General features: G+C 46.6%; 1 protein-coding gene across 1 annotated transcript in view; it reads left to right on the top strand.

The window, feature by feature from the left end:
* Positions 1-2,288: 2,288 nt before the first annotated feature.
* SSR1 (signal sequence receptor subunit 1) overlaps positions 2,289-18,165 on the top strand; it is a 297,485-nt gene continuing 281,608 nt past the window's right edge. The window contains exon 1 of the mRNA XM_069613473.1: positions 2,289-2,562. Within this exon, the coding sequence (XP_069469574.1) occupies positions 2,499-2,562 (64 nt within the window). The 5' untranslated portion in view covers positions 2,289-2,498. The remainder of the gene's footprint in view (positions 2,563-18,165) is intronic.

Below are 18,165 nucleotides of genomic sequence, written 5' to 3'. Positions count from 1 at the left end.
AGTTGCTGGGATACGAAAGATTACATTATGGGATGCTACATTAAGGCAGTCGCCAGAAAATGGAGTGTGGCTTTAGCCAGGGGTTAAAGGAAGGTAGCTAAGGTTGGTGAATTGATGGGGTGATGGTTTTGGCTGAGTTACTAGGAAGGGGTGGTTAAGGGGCAGCTGTGCAACAGTGGACACCGCTAGGGGTTAGCCGCTACTTTACCGGGACAGAGGCGGTCTGTAGGAGAGGATAATAGATTTGGAGGATAGTAGTGCATAAATGACTGATGGAAGGGGATAGTTTGGGGGCGGAATGGAGGGAGTTACGGCACGGCACACTAACAGTACGGATCTGGAGGGGCACTGGAACACGCAGGACGCTGGGGAAAGATAACTAGCGCGAGGTGGCTGCCCCAGTGAACGGCTAGATTTTTTAGGGTATGACAAGGGCCATGTGTGAGGCGCTTCCAAATTACAAGGTCAATTAAGAAAGGCTTCAGGGGCTAAAGTAAGGTGGTAAGCAATGCAGTGGGGCACAGTGTTGGCTTTAGGATCGGGTTTTCATCAACAGGTCAGCAAGGTCGATGCAGCCTTTCATCCCTCTAGGGTCGATAGACAACGTAACAATGGTGATGGTGCAGCGCAGTATGGGTTTAGTAAGACACTACACTACTTAAGCGCCAAACAGATGGCCGAGGGTGGCCTAAAGGAAACAAGGACAAGCTCAGGTTGTCCAGGTCTGGGACGTCACTCCCCAGACGTATATCGTATGGAGTCAGTCAGGTGTGAGCTCCGCAAAGCGGGCTCATCAGGGTGAGGTACACCAGCACGACTCAGCCAGGAACACAGTGAGATGCGCAAAACAGGCTCAGCTGGGAGAAGCCCTCCAGCAAAAACCTTACAGGACTAGTGTGAGTTGCGCAAAGCGGGTTCATCAGGGTGATGCACACCAGCACGAATCTGCCAGGAGCACAGTGAGCTTCGCAAAGCGGGCTCAGCTGGGAGAAGCCCTCCAGCAAAAACCTTACAGGACTAGTGTGAGCTGCGCAAAGCGGGCTCATCAGGGTGAGGCACACCAGCACGAATCTGCCAGGAACACAGTGAGCTGCGCAAAGCGGGCTCAGTTGGGTGAAGCCCTCGCTCGTTCAGACCAGCGCCTCTTGGGAGCCTAAACGGCGGGGCGTCTGGGAGTAGCAATAAAGGCTCAGCTTCCCCCCAACAAACGGCGCTCTGTCAGCCCAGGAACACCTGCAGGGGCAGGCGCGTCTCAGACACGAAGGGCTGGGGGAGTTGGGCTTATTATGGTCTTTGGGAAGAAGGGGGAAGCAGGAAATAGTGCACAAAGTGCAGTAAGCTCCTGGAACTATGAAAGAGCTGTAACCCACCTTCGGCTTGGCAGTGTTGTGGCGACCAGTGACAAGAGACAGACTCCGAATGAGCCATTGCACAGCTATAAGGGTCTTCGCTCTTCTCGGACCAGGCGGGGCCGCCTGGTGGTAGCAATGAGGGCTCAGCTTCCCCCGAAGAAACGGCACTCTCCCAGCCCAGGAACACCTGCAGGGGCAGGCTGGTCTCAGGCAAGAAGGCATAGCTCTCAACCATTTGTCTTGCAAAGGCGGGTGAAATCACCCGATTTTGTTTCTGGCGGGTGAGACGCCCATTGGAATGAATGGGCGTGCAGGAGGACTGGCGGGTGAGTCACCCCTTTGCAAGGCGGGTGACACCCGCCAAAAGCGGGTGAGTTGAGAGCTATGAAGAAGGGTTTGTTGAGTTGTGCTTACTGTGGACTTTGTTGGGAAAAGTGGGAAGCAGGTTTTGGACACAGAGCAGTCGCCGCACCTCTGGAACTATTTTCACAATTGTTTGCTGTGCTTTCTATTATGTGTGAAAATAAATCTGCGGCCTTTTTATGCCAAAAAGAAGACAAGTCTCATTCTGCACCTTACTGGTGGGGAGAAGAAAGGGGCGGAGATGAATGAGCAAGAGTAATGTATATTGGTATAATAATGGACAAATGCCCAGGTTATGTCATTTAGAAAGTTCGTTTTCAAAACAGGGACTCCCACATATTTTTTACTTAAGGAAAACATTATCCCACCCTCACCACTTTTTAAAGAAAATCGTCACTGCAAATCAGTGCCACGGGTGAGTGGGTCCTACTCCACTATTAAACAAAGTGGACAATTGCACTATCATGGCCGTCTGGATTGCGCATAGCCGAACGGTGATACACAAATAATGACGACGCTGACGCGTCCTGTCTGTCCCTTTTCTATTTCCATCCCCGCTGTCTGCAGAGCTGTACGCTGATCTGGCAGTTACCCTAGATTCTGTAGAGCCACGTCCCTTTGAGCCGTGAGCAAGGGGCGGGGCGTCGCGCCTATTACGTCTTTTCCAGGACCTAGAGTAAATCTTTTTGCAGTCCTTCTTGAACGAGAGGCCGTGGTTTTCGGCAGGCCCTTTGCTCCCGATCTTAGCAGAGCCCCCCACCCGACCCCCCGAAGAAGACGGCCATGAGGACTTTGCATAAGCTGCTGTTGCTTGTGCTGCTGGCCTTTCCGACCACCTTGCTGAGAGGTGAGCAGAGAACACTATGTATCGCGGACAGAGAAAAGCTATGTTTGTGTGTGACGGGGGAAATTGAGCTTTGGCTTGAAGCGAACTTTCTGGCAGCCAACGGCTGCTGTCAGAATGTTCACTTCAAGCTGAGAGTCTGAAGCCCTTCCCTACCCCACCTACCTCAACTGGTATGCATGCCAAACCCTCCAGACATCCTTGCTCACCTTGATAGCCTTTTCTGTTACTTCGTTCCAATGCTGTTTATTTTCTTAGTTGAGGGCAGTAGCGTTGAATGTGTCTGCTGCGTGAAATGTGTGCATGGTCTGGCAGCATTGTTGTGATCTTGCACGTTTTTGGAGCTCCCTGCCCTTGGTTCAGAGCTGACGTGTCCCTTCATTCTCCCCATGCACACGCGACCCTCCCTGAGTTCTCATCACACACTAACCCCCATTATTTGTTTATTACTTTCTTACGGGTAACATAACGATACGATTGCTTCTGGTAGTTATTTGTTTGTGTGACTTCAATAGATTTTGGTTGTTCGGGTGCTTTATTTGCCTTTCCTTGCAACCGACTCACTATTTGTGATGTACTGGCATCAGCCCCAAATGGTCCAGTGCAGCCCTGCTTCTGCTCCGTGCAACGTGTACTTTGAAGCGGCGCTGGTCGCATTTTCTTCCATTTGCCACGTAACAGTGATATAGGGTCCCTTGGTGAGACCCAGCAGCCGGGACATGAGCCCATTCATGCTCATCGGGGTTTTGTTTATTTTTAGGAACCACCAAAGGCCACCTACGCAGTCGTGAACTGTGTGCGGAAGCATCTGAAAAGCAATATAAAAGTTATTTTGTTGTTTGAAAGGGGCCCTGCTGGGCGATTGCAGTCATGCCATTTATTAGGAGCTCGAAAGAGTAAATTCGGAGAGCATAAGGCAGATGTTCAATTCATCTTTAGTAATTCCGGGGTTTACACGTGTACGCTTTCGGTGGGGATTGGGGTTTTTTGTTTTGTTTGGTGGTTGGTTATAACACTAATATTCTGGGGGTTTCTCATATGGGATGATAAGGGTGTGTATGTTTGTCCTGAATTCATTGTTAACACAGCCTGGCTTCTTTTGAAAGCACAGGTTCTTTTGAAGGCATGGGCTCTTTCAAACGCAGCCACTGCTGGAGCAGCCTTAATTTGCTGGGAAAGAAACAATGGGATGCCTTCAGTTTGAGAGGGGCATATTGTGCAAAGTGATGAGTAGTGGGAAAGGACTTCGTCCAGGTTGGGGTCTGTAGGCCATGGAAGGTTGAACACACTAGAATTTGATGAGATGGTTTTACAGAGATACACCCTGCTTATAGGTGTTGGGCAAGGACAATGGGATTTTGTAGAGGGTATGAGTAGAAAACCTCATTTTTGGGAAGACTGCAGTGGTGTCCCATGAGGCGACTAGATCAGGATTCGAGCCTACTGTGGACCCGAGTGGAGAAAGTGTTTTGGTGGTAGTTAAACGATGTAAGGCAGATGCTCGGGAGCTTAATCCAAGAAGCTGTAGCAGTGCAGTTGGAAGTGCTATAATTTCTGGCCACTGTTGAAGAACGAACCCCAAGATGGTGAGCTCTGAAGAATGCAGTAAGGAATTTGGGGGGGAAGAATTTAGGGGATTGGTTGTTCAGCACTGGAGATGAGTTTAGTTTATGGCAGAACAGTTCCAAGGGTGAAGAGTGGCTAAACCCTGAGGTGCAAAGGGCTGCTACATCACTGTTTGGCTGTGGCGAGTGAACTGACCTGCCTGGAGGAGAAATAGGAGAAATAGCAGATTTTGGAGTACTGGGGGTGCGTGTGCCTGTACCTTTAACATTCATTGCTGGTCACCTGGTACATAAGGCCGCCTCCACCACCCTTGCGGTGCTAAGCCCTGAGGTGCAAAGGGCTGCTACATCACTGTTTGGCTGTGGCGAGTGGCCGACGTGGATCGTCTGTTCTATTGTGAGCCGTGCTATGGATCCCGCATTGCCTGCATCAAGGACAAGAGCCCAAATAAAACGCATGGGTAAGCCTGAGGAGCTACCAGCAAAACGGGTGCAGAAGGAAATGGGGGTGGGGGGGTGTGTTTACCGTTGAGCGAAGGAACTCCTTAGAGGTGGTTTCAACAGTACTGCAAAACCTGATTGAGCTGAATAAAGCACGCGCTGGGAAACAGACGCCAGCGTCCACTCCTGAGCAAAATGGGGTGCGTAAATTAAAAATGATTTGACAGACGCTAATCGTGACATTTGGGGTTCTGGATTTTACAAACGTGCTAGGACTTTAGAGGCCGAGTGTTAGGCAGAAACCTGTGCAGTTCCCTCTGGGACCACTGCAAAAGATTTAAGACTACAGGAGTTTGGCAGTAAACCCACTTGGTAGCAGTCTGTACCACACAGATTGACTTGGAAGCTGTGGCTGAGCAGTCAGACTTCCCTCAAGAAGAGTTAGGCAGTATACAGAGTATTCACAATAGGTCACAAGAACACAGTAGAACAAGTAAACTCTGACCAGAGCTTGGTGTAAAAGAGATAATTATTTTTTTTAAAACCACATCTAGAAAAGCACACAGGCACTAATAGTAAGCAATTCAAAAACACGGTCACTAAAAGATATACACTCCCTTAGAAGAATATTAGGCAAGTCTTAAGTAAAGCCCCACTTATTTTCAGACAGCGGTAAGCGCTTAATGCAGATGGCACTCTAATAATTCGTTAAACAGGAAGAGAAAAGCAGAGTATAATATGAAACAGATCCCAACACTTTCATAAGATCAAAACAAGAGAGGACGGCAAGTACAACCGTGAAGTTAGAGTTCAGTAGGCCGGATCCACTTTAAGAGGATCAGAACGAAATCTGGCCAAGGTCACACGGTTGAAGTGCACAAGAGTCTTGCAAAGGTTCAAAAAAGTTGGACCAAAAAGAAAGTGACCAGTTAGAAGGTCAAGGCGGCCAGCCCAGTCCAGAAGGTTAAGGGGTTATTATTACCTTGTAGCAATCTTTAGAAAGGGAGGCCTGGCGGACACGGTACCTTAAAGTGGTGAGAATACTCCAACGGGGGCAGTTGTTCCTGGCAACGGATGCAAGTCGGTGCTTCGTCCGGGGGAAGAGAGGATCTCGTCGGGGAGGAAGACAGGAGTCTGTTGCACTGCCAGGGAAGAAACCAGCCGCGGAGTTCTCGGGTAAAAGGAGCGGTCCTTTTATTCGCGGTCCAGTGGTAAGTGGCTATCCGGTTGCCGGGGTGCTTGGCACGGGCAATTCGACCACAAGACGGCCTGGGATGTGAAGAGAAGGTAAACTGGTTGTGCCCACCAGTCGGGGGAAGAAGCCTCTCCAGCCTGGAGATCTTCTCTGTCGTCGGGAAGTGGTGAGTCGGTTCCGCAGGGCTCCACCGGTGGAGTCGTCGTGGTAGGTCGGCTCAGCTTTTCCCTCGTCGGATTCTCAGGTCCTGTGGCGACTTATGAAGTTCCAGTCCCCAAAGCCCTGCTTTTATGCAGCACACCCCCATTCACTCAGCCTAGCTGTCAATCAAACATGCTAACCACTTGGGCCAATCACACAAGTGCGACTTGAGTTACCAAGGTAACTCAGTCCAGGGTGCCTAAACCCCCTCCCACACCCCCTGTGGTACCCAGACAGAGTGGTACCACTTTTGGAGGCTTCTCTGGAGAAGCCCGCCAAAAAGTGGAACAAAGGGCTCGACTTGGGTTGGAGTCACAGAAGAGAACACAAACGCCATTTTAGAATCGAGTCCTGGCAAAAAATACCAACCGGCAAATTAATATTAAATAAATAAACCGGCGGTATGTTCGAGGCTATGAGAATTAAATAATTAAAGTTGGTAGCCTCGAACAATGGGAAAATCCCATAGGGATATATTCGCGGTCGAATATAAAAAGTAGTATCCACTGCCACCAGCCAAAACTCGATCAGGGGGGACGGAGACGTGCCCCCTCGACTAACAGACCCCGGGGCAATCGAATTGCTCTGACCAGTACGTCCACAATATGATGGTTTGTATTGGTTTCTGTTCATAATTTGGGACTAGTAAAGCCAATGGTGACTTTACATGCCCTGGGAGACAGTAGTCAGTCCCAGGGTATGGAGTCTATGGTGGGGTGTCACTATGACACCCCTATGTTACTGCATGGAGGGTGCTGTGTAACGCACATAATAAAAACACATGAGACCCTGTGGAGTAAAGGAGCCCATAAAACAGTCAAAGGAACACCACAAATCATGTCCAAGAGTGGCAGAAAGAGTCTCACTCTTGGCAGGAGAAAAAAACAAACTCCAGAAATCCAGCAAAGCTGCTGGGGGACTCACTAGGTTAGGAAATTCAGCCTAAAGAGAGAATTCTCCCTAACACTGAGTCAACTGGCGAGTCCTCAGTCATCCGTGGGAAAGGTGGCAGAATCCCAGAAAAGGCTGACATCCCAACCCAATGCAATCCATGGCGTGAGGCCGGGTCGACTAAGCCAACGGTTGCACAATTCAAAGAGTGCGGATTCAACAGATGATTCATCATCAGGGGACTCATCCCATTTGGAAGCAAAATGCGGCGAACAATCAAGAGCGTGTGCGGTCCGGCAGATACCACGGAAGGAGCTGTCGACGGCACTCTCTATATCCCATAATAGTGTTTCTGCACCAGAGACAGAAGCTGTTCAAAGGCAACTAAGCCATCGAGAAATTAATCTTGGTCCAAGGAACACAAGCCCAAAAAGTACACTTGTGCCGTCGATTGGCTCTTCTGTGTCAGCACCCACGGTGCTACCTCGACAAGCGGCAAGCGAGGTAGTAGGGTGTGCGGTGTTTGGTGATCTACACAGTGAAAGCAGTGGACCCGACGGCACACTGGAAACTTCCTTCCACTCAGCATTTTTACAAGCTAGAAGTGCTGTAAATCTGGGACAACTTGATAGTCAAATTGCGTCGGGTTCAACTCTTCATACTACAGTGCCGGAAGTGTGTACAGGGAATACAACTGTAGATGTTGACGTGTCAAAGTCAACAAGTTTGTTTCCCATTTTTGGAGGTGCAGATGCTGTCCAACTAAAAAAGGAGGAAAGTAAGAAATCCAAACCTCTGCAAGCCAAGAAGCAAACAAATCTGCCAGGACGTAAGTTGAATCATCAAAGAGGTGCTCGCAAATTTCTGCGCAACATTATATGTGCTACAGATTGTGGATAAAGCCATCACCACAAGGCTGAACTCCGGTGTAGGCAGAGAGAAAGGCATTAAGTTAATAGCAGAGTCAATGCCAAATACTTCGCAATCAAGTGTCTCTCAGATGATTGAAGCCGAGAATGCAGACCTTGAGGAGTTTATGAACTTGTCGGTGTATGAAGACGGAGAAGTCACAGAAGATCTTCCAGCGCCTAGTGGGATCATCGTGCCCAGTAAACGGAGTGAGGCGACTACTGGAATGAATGCTGAGGTTGCCATGATAAACCCCACTTCGTGCAAACGGCTCGAGATAACGGACCATTCAAACAAAACGGTCGCAGTGAAGGGGGGGAAGAAGCTGTGTCATAATGCCGTCTGAAGTTGTGAGTATAACAGGGACCCGGCATGTCTGAGCCCTGTGTTTTCTACTTTGCAAGAAAAAAAATACCAGCTAGCCATGAATTTACGAATGAAGCAGCTTGAGTCTGGCAGAGTGAGTCATCTACCGATGAATGTCTTAGCCGTGGAAAGAGAAAGATCTGATCCCACTCTGACCCCGTGGTCTGCTGCTAGTTTGGACCGAAGAAAGGAAGTCCTGGATCAGCCAAAAGTGTTAGACAAAAGTATGAACGGCAACAAAGGGCGGGAATCGGCGCGCCCTACGGCTCATATCCTGACGATTAAATTGATGTTGGAGAGGCTGGAGTCTCGAGACAAATTAATTCTGAATCGAGCAAATGTATTAAGATTGCTCCACCACATACCTCGCCTACGTTCAGTAGGCTCCAAGGACATAAAAATTGTAGAATTCCCTGAAGAAACATGCTATGATAAGGTGATTTTGCATGTTGACTCAATATAATCGCTAATGCAATCTTAGATGCAGGTGAAGACCTTTTGTCCTTGGGTTTTGATATCTTCAAAAAAATGGAAAAGGTGCATGGCAAAAATTGGGAGAATGACGTTGCCGTAGGGGCTGCGTTAATCCCACAAGAGTTTAATTCGTACCCAACTGCGATGAAACAGCAGCCAGAGAAGATAACGCCGATTGCCCAGAACAGCAGAACTGAACCGGTACCCAAGGGAGGGCTACCTTCGAGTGACTCCAAAAGCGTGACGGTTATTGACCAGGAGGTGGTTTCAAGAACCAGCCCGATGGAAAAAATTCGTATTACAATTAATAGCAACAGATCATTGGACGGGACTGCAACAAGTTTAGGAGGAAGACCGTCCTGTAAAGAAAGTACACAAGATTGGAAATGGCTGGCCAAAGCGCTGAATGAAAATGTTCAAAGCTAACTCCCGAAGGACGGAACAACGCAAGCCTGTACGTTTGCTTCGTGGAACACTCGTGGCTTTCTCCATTTGCTAAATAACCATTGGCTGCAAGATTCACAATTGGTTTGTCTCCAGGAAACATGGATGGGTGAGATGCCAGTTATCTCAGAGTTTGAATGTGCATTGAATCCAGCAATTAAGGCAGTGAAGGGGCGACCTATGGCTGGCCTTCTAAACATGATTAAACGGTCTTCAGGTTATCGCTTGTTAAAATCAACAAATTATACATCATACATTCAAGTATCTGAGATAGGCAAGATGAATCACTTATTGAAGGACGTAGATGTGATTCAGGTGATCAATCTGTACTGGAACCATCGCTGTACGGGGACATACCCTTTTATTGACCAAGTAACGACGATTATCGATAATTTGCTGGGTTCAAATAAGGGGGTTGGAATCATTGTCTGCAGTGATTTAAATATTGATTTCTTCAAGTCTCTTCACCCGGAGAAAGAACAACTTGCAAAGGATTGGTTGGAGGAATTAAACGCAAGAGGCTTTAAGATGTAGAATGGCAATACGCAAGGGGACATCCCGTCGAAGGCGACATGGCACCAGGATGGCCATGCGTCAACTATTGACTACATCTTTACAACATATGCTCTTCATGCTAGGGTAACATCACTGAAAATTGTCCCCATGAAAAACAGCGATCATGAAATGTTGCAGTTAAAATTCCAAGAATCTGAAACTCTCCAAGGTAAAAAATGGACGACTAAGGTTGAGGTTGAATCTAATCGCCTGAGACTGGATGAACAAGAGGTGTCGTTGCTTTACAAGCAATTTAAGTCCATGCCGGAGGAGGTAGAATATGCCTCGTTACTGCAACAATTTAAGGTTAAAAACATTGGCCTAAAACAATGGTCGTTTCGGAAGACTCACTGCTTCAATCTAACGGTGATGCAATGTAAGAGATTGATGCGTGCCGAGATTCAACGAAATAACCAAGGCCCAGCAAGTGAAAGGAGGTTGAAAAACAAGTTATCAAACAAGCCTGCAAGAACTGGTTAAAGAGCCACAAATACCAGCTACAACAACATGATGCAGAGGCTATGTTCAAAACCCTCTCAAATAAGAACAGCGGGGAGTTTTGGCGTATTATTAATCGAATGGAAACATCGCAAGGAGCCTTACAAAGATGCTTGGTATCGCAGGTAGAGTGGGTAAAACACTTTACGACACTATACAACAAAAACTCGACTAATAATTCCTCAAAGGTGGACGAGACAATACCATGGGAGTTGCACTTCTCGAGAGAGGAAATTCGAGTTGTTATGGAAGCGAAAAACTCTAGGGCACCCGGACCTGATGGGTTGACGAATTTCACGATTCAGCAACTCCCTAACGTCTGGGCAGAATTACTTGCACCAACAAACGCCTGCCTCATGGAAAACGGGGATAATTGTCCCAATTTTTAAGAAGGGCGATAGACCGTCTCCTAAAAACTACCGTCCAGTGGCCTTGTTAGACGTCTTGGGCAAGATTTACGCTGCATTGCTCCAAAGAAAACTTATTACTTGGGCCCAATCAGCAAATAGAATTGACGAAAGACAAGCAGGTTTTGTAAAATATGTGGGATGTTCCCTGAACCTACTTATTGTGAACCTACTAAAGATGGAAGCACTTCGTACGAACACCTCAGTTTATCTCGCCTTTGTGGATTTTTCATGTGCTTTTGACATGATGGATAGAGAGCTACTTTTGGCAAAAGCTGAGGTTGTGGGGTGCCCGGCTGGCTTGCTAGAGGCCATTAAAGAATTGCACACAGACACGCCAATTTCTATCCACTTGGATCAAACGGGTACCCTGTCATCGCAGATCAAGACGCATAAGGGGGTGAAACAGGGCTGGCCTCTGGCTGCGGCAATTTTCAGCTTGTTCATTTCAGACATTGCCGATTCAATAAATTCGGTGCGGTCCTTCCCACCTAAGCTCCATTTATCCAAGATGAGCTGGATTTTGTACGCTGATGACTTAGTAATTCTGGATTGGGTTACAACGAAAACTCGAGGCAGTCCAGAAGTACGTGACCATGAACAATCTGAAAATTAATGCAGCTAAGAGTGAAATCTTGGTGCTGCACAACTAGAGAAATAAACAAAATGCAAAGGGAACTAAGTTTGCATGGAAGTTAGGTCAGGAGCCACTTCGCATATCAAAAAGCGTAAAGTACCTGGGCATGATGCTAAATTCCAGCATTTGCGATGCTCCATGGTTACTTGAATCAAAAAGGAAATGCGGACAACTAGCATGTCAGGCGCTACTTCTGCATAGAAAGTTTGGAAAATTCTCAATGAGACCTTTAGAGACTTCTATGAACAGAAAGTATCACCAATACTAACATTTGGGGCTGAGAATGCATTTGGATGCTTGTTTAATCATTGGGCTTTGTTAGAGCATGTGTTCTGGCCTTAAGCCTTCCAACAGGCATTCCGACTGCGTGTATAAGATATGAACTGGCTTTAATCTCCTTGCAGGCACGGATTAGCTGGAACCTACTGGCACTATATCGAAAATCTAGAGCTGATGAGAGAATTCCGCAATTCCGATTACTTCACAATGCGCCATCGGATGGAAGAGACATTGTCTCCTTGTGGGTAAAACGCTGCGAAGATCTTCTGCTTGAATACGACATCAGCATGGAAACTCTTCATGCAAATCCCTCAGCAGCAAAAGTAAATATATGGCGAACAGATTGGGAAGCTACATGCAACGAGAGATCTGCCGCTAGAGCTATGGAAAACTCACCTGCTGAGTCAAGGGGATTTAATGTGCCACAAAAAATACCAGCAGCTATTCCCAAATCCCAGGGCGTGAAGACTCTTTATGCTGTTTAGATTAAATGCTCTACAAACCAAAGAGCAGTCCAGCCATTGGGCCTGCAATACAGGCGCAAATCTTTCATGCAGATTCTGTAAGAGCGGAACTGAATCGCTTAAACATCTGGTATTGTTCTGCACGAAATTGAAAGATGAGCGATCAATTCACTTGGCATGTTGGAGTGAGGATCATCCGACGTTATGTGCTGAAGAATGGTGGAGGCGAATGTGGAATGGCATCGATGGGAAACTATTAATGCCTCATCTTTTCTAGCACTGATTGACGCAAGGTTAAAGACATGGGAGGAGTCGCAGAATGAGAGACTGATGTGAAAGCAAGATGGACATTATATTTTGATTAAACTGGACAATGAAGGGACGGGTGGATGGGAGTTTGTGTTGTGTTGGATTGTGTGTTTGTTTATGGTGTAATATATTAAAGGTTTGAATTTAAACCAATAAAATAAAGAAAAGGGGCCTATTAACAGCAAGTGTGTGTGTGAAGTGGGTGCCACAAAGATACACATATGTGCATCTGTTCTGGAAAGTTTTGACCACTGATTCACCAAACCTGCAAAGAAAGTGAGATTGGCATCATATTAAAAGAAAAATTGTGAATTGGTTCGGAATTTTGTACATAATTATAGTTTCATTTCTAAGTGATTCCACCTTATCAGCTAAAGAAACTTACGTGCAAGGACCTAAAGTGATGTGGCCAAACTAGTACTATTTAATTAAAATGTGGACTCTACTTCTGGTCCCATAGTAGTCGCTAGACCACATACATCATCTTTTGTGGACGGTATTTTTTAAAATGTAATAAATCATCTTATACTCGTGTTCAACTCACCCTCGAATTCAGTAACGGAAGTGCCAGGTGATGTGTTGCCCAAGATCGCAAACGTTTGGCCATGTGGGGAATCTGGAGTCGGAACGCAGATCTTCTGGTAGGCTAGCAGGTGGACTGGTCGTGCTTAATATGTACTAAAACTGCTGGAGGATATTGGCCAGGAGTGTAAGGCAGGGTTGTGACCAAGAATAATGGCAATGCTTTATACCGTTCGACTTGATAGTGTGCTGTATGTGTAACTTGCGTGCTTCCTTTGTGCATTTAAACATTTTTTTTCTTTTAATAAATTTCAATACATTGAAGCGGGAAAGTAATCTGTCTTCCACGAATGTATCTGCTCCCTATATCCCATAGTATGTTGGCAGGGATGGTGCATGTTTAGTTCACTGCTATTCCTCAATGCTGCCTGTATAGTTGGCTTAAAAATTAGCATTTATTTTTTATTAATGTTCAACCTTTGCAAAAGAGCTTGCTGGTGTACTTTAAAAAAAAATTTTTTTTTACTTCTGGTTTGTCTAAAACTGCTTTTATTTAAGCAATACAACTTGATCATAATGGCAATAACTGTGGTACGGTTCATGGCTTCTGGTAGGATCCTGCTACTCAAGTTCATGTTCCCTGGGTTCTCATGATCTATGCAATGTGAAAACTTTAAACTTGTCCAAAAATGTATTGGCTTCCGCTAAATCAAAATAAATTGAGGATGTCCACTGTCATACGATTTGCTAGAGGTCTAATGGATTCAGATGAGTGACTATATATTCTGAGATTCTGCTAGGAATCAATTCAACAAACATTGGTCGGACAGTCATAAACCTTAATTACGCAAGCAGGGCAAGAAATGAATATGAGCAGTCCATCCATACATGATAGTACATCTTTTTCTGCTGTTGAAGACCACCTTTCCATCAGTTGAGTTGTTCCATTTATGACATAATTAAATGCTTTGTTGGTTTAGTTTTAAAACAGTGTTGTATTGTGGCATGTACAATGTAGCCCCGTGATCACTGTATTTTCCGCCTTGTTGGTTTCTTGCACCAGTATCTTTTATTTATTTTTTAAATATATATGTTTGGTCAACCTATTTAAAATTCTATGTTTGGGATGCTTCTAGTTTGTCAAGCCTCTTGTTACTGCTTATAGACATGGAACTATCCTTAGCTAACTGAAGAATTAAATGACATGGGTTTCGGAGTTGTTACTTGCTTGTGTAAGTTTTTGTTTTAGTTTTAGATATTGTAATGTATCAATTTCGGGCGACCTTTTTCTAATATTTCTATTTCTTGTATTTCCTTTGTCTGTTCAATAAAGTTTGTAGTTTTTTGACTCAGATTATGAAAGAACGTCTTCGGTTTCAAGTTGGGTGTACATTTGTACAAATCAGTATTCATGCCTTATATGGATGCTGTAACACAAGCCACTAACTGCAAAATACCTACCTTTTCTACTACTTTGATTTCATGAAGACTGAATGGTTTAGTGGAGAGAGATTATCAGGAGTACAAGTTGCAAGGACCAACGGGCATGAAAAGTCAATCGCTTCCTCAGTTGGACACATGCACACAACACACCATTTCTTACTCTCAAAGAGTCCATTCTCGTTCACTGTTGTGTTGACGAAAGATGACCGCCTGAGTTATGAACTCTGTAGCCCCAGACTCTCGCACAGCTCCACACTTGTCATTCAGGTGTGCAGACCTAAAACCGTGCTTCCCCCATCACGGTACGCCTCACTATCATTTGGGAAGCTTTAATTATCGGAGGACTCATCGAGCCGCACTCCGGGACGCTGCTGAGTTGGGCCGCATCCTGCCTCTGGCTTGACCCGCCCTGCTGGCCTCAACCATGCTGTGTCCCTCCGCTGCCTGGTTACCGGAGTAGGCGTGGCAGCACACTGCAGCTCTCAGTCCCCGGCCACACAAGAAAAAGGTGAAAGCAAAAGCTTGTGAAGGGCTAGGGCACTAGGTAACCTACAACTAGGTAAATATCACACACAAAAGTACAATGCCATCTAGCCATGTATACCAAATTTCAAAAAAGCAATCTTTAAATGGATGTGAAACAAAATGTCTTTATTATCATTTGTATTGTTGTTCAGAAGATTAAAAAAAACATAACATTAATCACCTAAAACAATGTTTGCAGTGCTAGTTTAACACTACTGGCCTACCATTAAAAACCACACCTACTACTCACACCACTCGTACATAACATTACCAATCATAATCAAGACATATTGGTTGGCAGTGAAGGAACGGATCCTGTTTAAATCACTAACCCTAATCCACCGTTGTCTCTACGGCACGGCACCAGCATACCTTAAGAAAAAGTTCAGGTGGTATGAGCCAAGTCGGAGCTTGAGATCCGCCAAGCAAGGACTGATCAATCCTAGCCTTCCAGGCAAAGCCACTGGTCTCGGTCGAGCTTTTCCGAGTTTGGCAACTTCCCACTGGAACAAACTGCCTTGCAGCCTTAGACTGGAAAGCAACACCCAACTCTTTAGGAGGCATCTGAAGACCTTTCTCTTCAAATAACTAGGCAATTTCTACACCGATTCATGTTGCCATCTTTCTTCCCCCCTCTCTTTACTTTCCTTTGTGTCGTCCTGTTAATCTTCGTCCTCGTGTCTTTTTTCGCGCAATGATGCTTGCGAGCTACGGCGCGTTACAAATAAATAAAATAAAAATAAAATAAATATTAAAATCATACATAACAAAACAGACTGGATACATTGAACAGACTGGATACATTGAACCAAGGGGTTATCTACAGTGTCCACATTTTACGCTATTCTGGTATTATTATGTAATTATTGTATAACCATTACTTATGTTCTTACAAAATCTCTATTTCTTAGAGATGCATGTATCTGTGTGATCGTCAATTCAAGTTTCGGCTTTAACCAAGGGTCCTCAAGATGATTTGCAGAACCAGCCTTATCAGGACGAAGTGGATGGAAGGTAGTGGGAATTACTGTGATGAAAAAATCACCAAATTCAAATTGTTCGCTCACAGAGAGCTGCACAACGAGCTACTGTGTATCCATGGCATGCATAAGAAATTTGAAAACTACCATGCAAAGAATCGCCTCAAGACCAAGATTACTATATGGACAATTGAAGTGAGCCAGCTTGTCTACCCTAGACTTATGAGATCCAACCCTGAGAGTGAGAGAGACCGGAGGGAAGCAACACAACCCAATGGGATATTAGCTGTGAAAAAATCAATGGCCCCGAAGGATATAAGGTAAGTGGCTGTGTAGTTATTCAGTCTGAATGTTGCTGGTTATCACCCAAAATAAGGTGGTGAAAGATTAAGGGAAAGAGACGCCCATGTGCAAGTGATTGCAACTGGAGAGCCTGTAGGGCGGTTAATTCACCTGGAACGGCTACTGTAAGGAACAAGATCGCTGCTGGGAATCTTTCACGGATAGCATTGTATCACAAGAGAGGTCACATTAGTATGTGTGGTTCAACACTGAAAATCACGAACAGCTAGGCACTGTGTTTTCAATGTATATCTGTATCACGGTACACCTCACTATCATTTGGGAAGCTGTAACTCTTAGAGGACTCTTCGAGCCGCACTCTGGGCCGCCTCTGAGTTGGGCTGCCTCCTGCTTGACCTGCCCTGCTGGCATGAACCCTGCTGTCCCTCCCGCTGCCTGGTTGCTGGAGTAGGCACGGCAGCAGACTGCGGCTCTCGGTCCCCGGCCCAGCTGATGGTAGGACCGTTCCTGCAGGTGATACTCCAGCCCTCTGAAGATGGGCTGCCTATTTGCGTCCCCATGCTGTCTCTGACCCAGGCGTCCTGGGTGCACAATCCCTGACAGCGGGAGATAAGCCATCAGTGGTGTTGCAGGCCTCTGGAATCAGCTGAGGCTGTCGCGATCGGAGCCTGGACCCATCCAACGCATTGCGACAAACCCCATGCTAGTGTTTGCTTGCCCCCGGGCACCTGCATTTTGCCTCTGGGCTGAGTGAGGTGCTCCCTCACCATGCCCCCTTCCAATACTGCTTCTTTCGTTGTGGCCTGCGAGTGGATCCAGGAGACTCCTGGACTTTGGACTTTTGGAACCCTCGCTATCTTCCCATTAACCCTTGCACTACCAGGCCCTGCCCCAGATATCTGGTCTGCTCCTGCGACCATGGGTGTAAGGCCACAGTGACTGTAGTGCTGCCCGGTGCCTACACCCACACAATCATTTGCCTGAGCATGGTGACCCCTGCTCTACACGACTGGCACACTGTCATCTCTCCTGCCACCTTGAACTGCCCAGTGCTGCACTGACATGACCAAGGGCACAGGTAAAAGCAAAGCTCAATCAATATGTTTGCTAAGGTCCTGCCTATGGCCGCAGAGGTGGCAGAGGGTGCTGCGGAAGGCCCTTCGACACCGGACGAGCCCAGTGAACTTGAGCGCATGATGGAGTACATGCAAGAGGGCTTCACCACCATGCACACCAAGCTGGACGACCTAATTGGCTCCATAACGTCCCGTATGGAGAAGACTGATGTACACGTCACTGAAGTGGAGACCAGAGTGGGCACAACTGAGGATGAGGTTGTTGCACCCAAGAGCGGATGTCACAGCGCTCTCAAGACAGGTACTGTCCAGCAGTAAGAAGACCAATGACCTGGAATCCCGCTCAAGGTTTAACAACTTGCGCATCCCGGAGGGGAACATCGACGGCTCCTTGGAAGACTTTGGAGCGCCACCTGCTGGATGCCCCTAAATTAACGCCACAATTCGCAATAGAACGCGCCCAACATACACTTGCACCCAAGCATAAACCTGGGGCCCCTCCCAGAACGATAATCGCCTGTGTGCTCAACTACTGCGACAGGGACCTTTTGCTGTGGGCTGGAAGAGCCATGGGCGAATTAACACTGGGCTCCATTAGGATCCATCTATACCTCGACTTCTGTCGCTGTTCAGCAGGAGCGTAAAACCTTCATGGCCATCAAAAAAGGCTCCAGGACATGGTGGTGGAATACGCTAGGCTATACCCAGCCAGACTGAGTATGGAGCATGGCGGCAAGGTAAAACTTTTTCACCATCCCTGAGGAGGCTATGAAATTCTTGGACGGGGTAGCCCTATGCCACATCGTTCTGCTACCCTGCTGTCCTAGTCAACTGGTTCTTGCGATACTCACTATGGATGAACTGTTCTGTGAATTGTTACGTACCACCCCATGTGACAGCTACTGCTCTTTATTCCAATTGAATCTGTCTATCGACACGTGCACCTGCATTTGTCTCGTATACAAATGCTAAGCTGTGTCGAGACCGGCTCCAGTCGGCGGACAGCCCCCCATGCAATGCTGCAAACGTTTGGGGTAGTTTTGGAAAATGTGCTTGACATGTATTTTAGTGTAGGCAGTGGTCACCTGTGACACTCCCAGAAAAATGCCTTATGCTTGCCCA

This window comes from Ambystoma mexicanum, chromosome 5p (assembly GCF_040938575.1).
Source record: "Ambystoma mexicanum isolate Mex_15411 chromosome 5p, UKY_AmexF1_1, whole genome shotgun sequence".
Classification (NCBI taxonomy): Eukaryota; Metazoa; Chordata; class Amphibia; order Caudata; family Ambystomatidae; genus Ambystoma; species Ambystoma mexicanum.
This window is presented reverse-complemented; position numbering and strand designations above follow the sequence as displayed.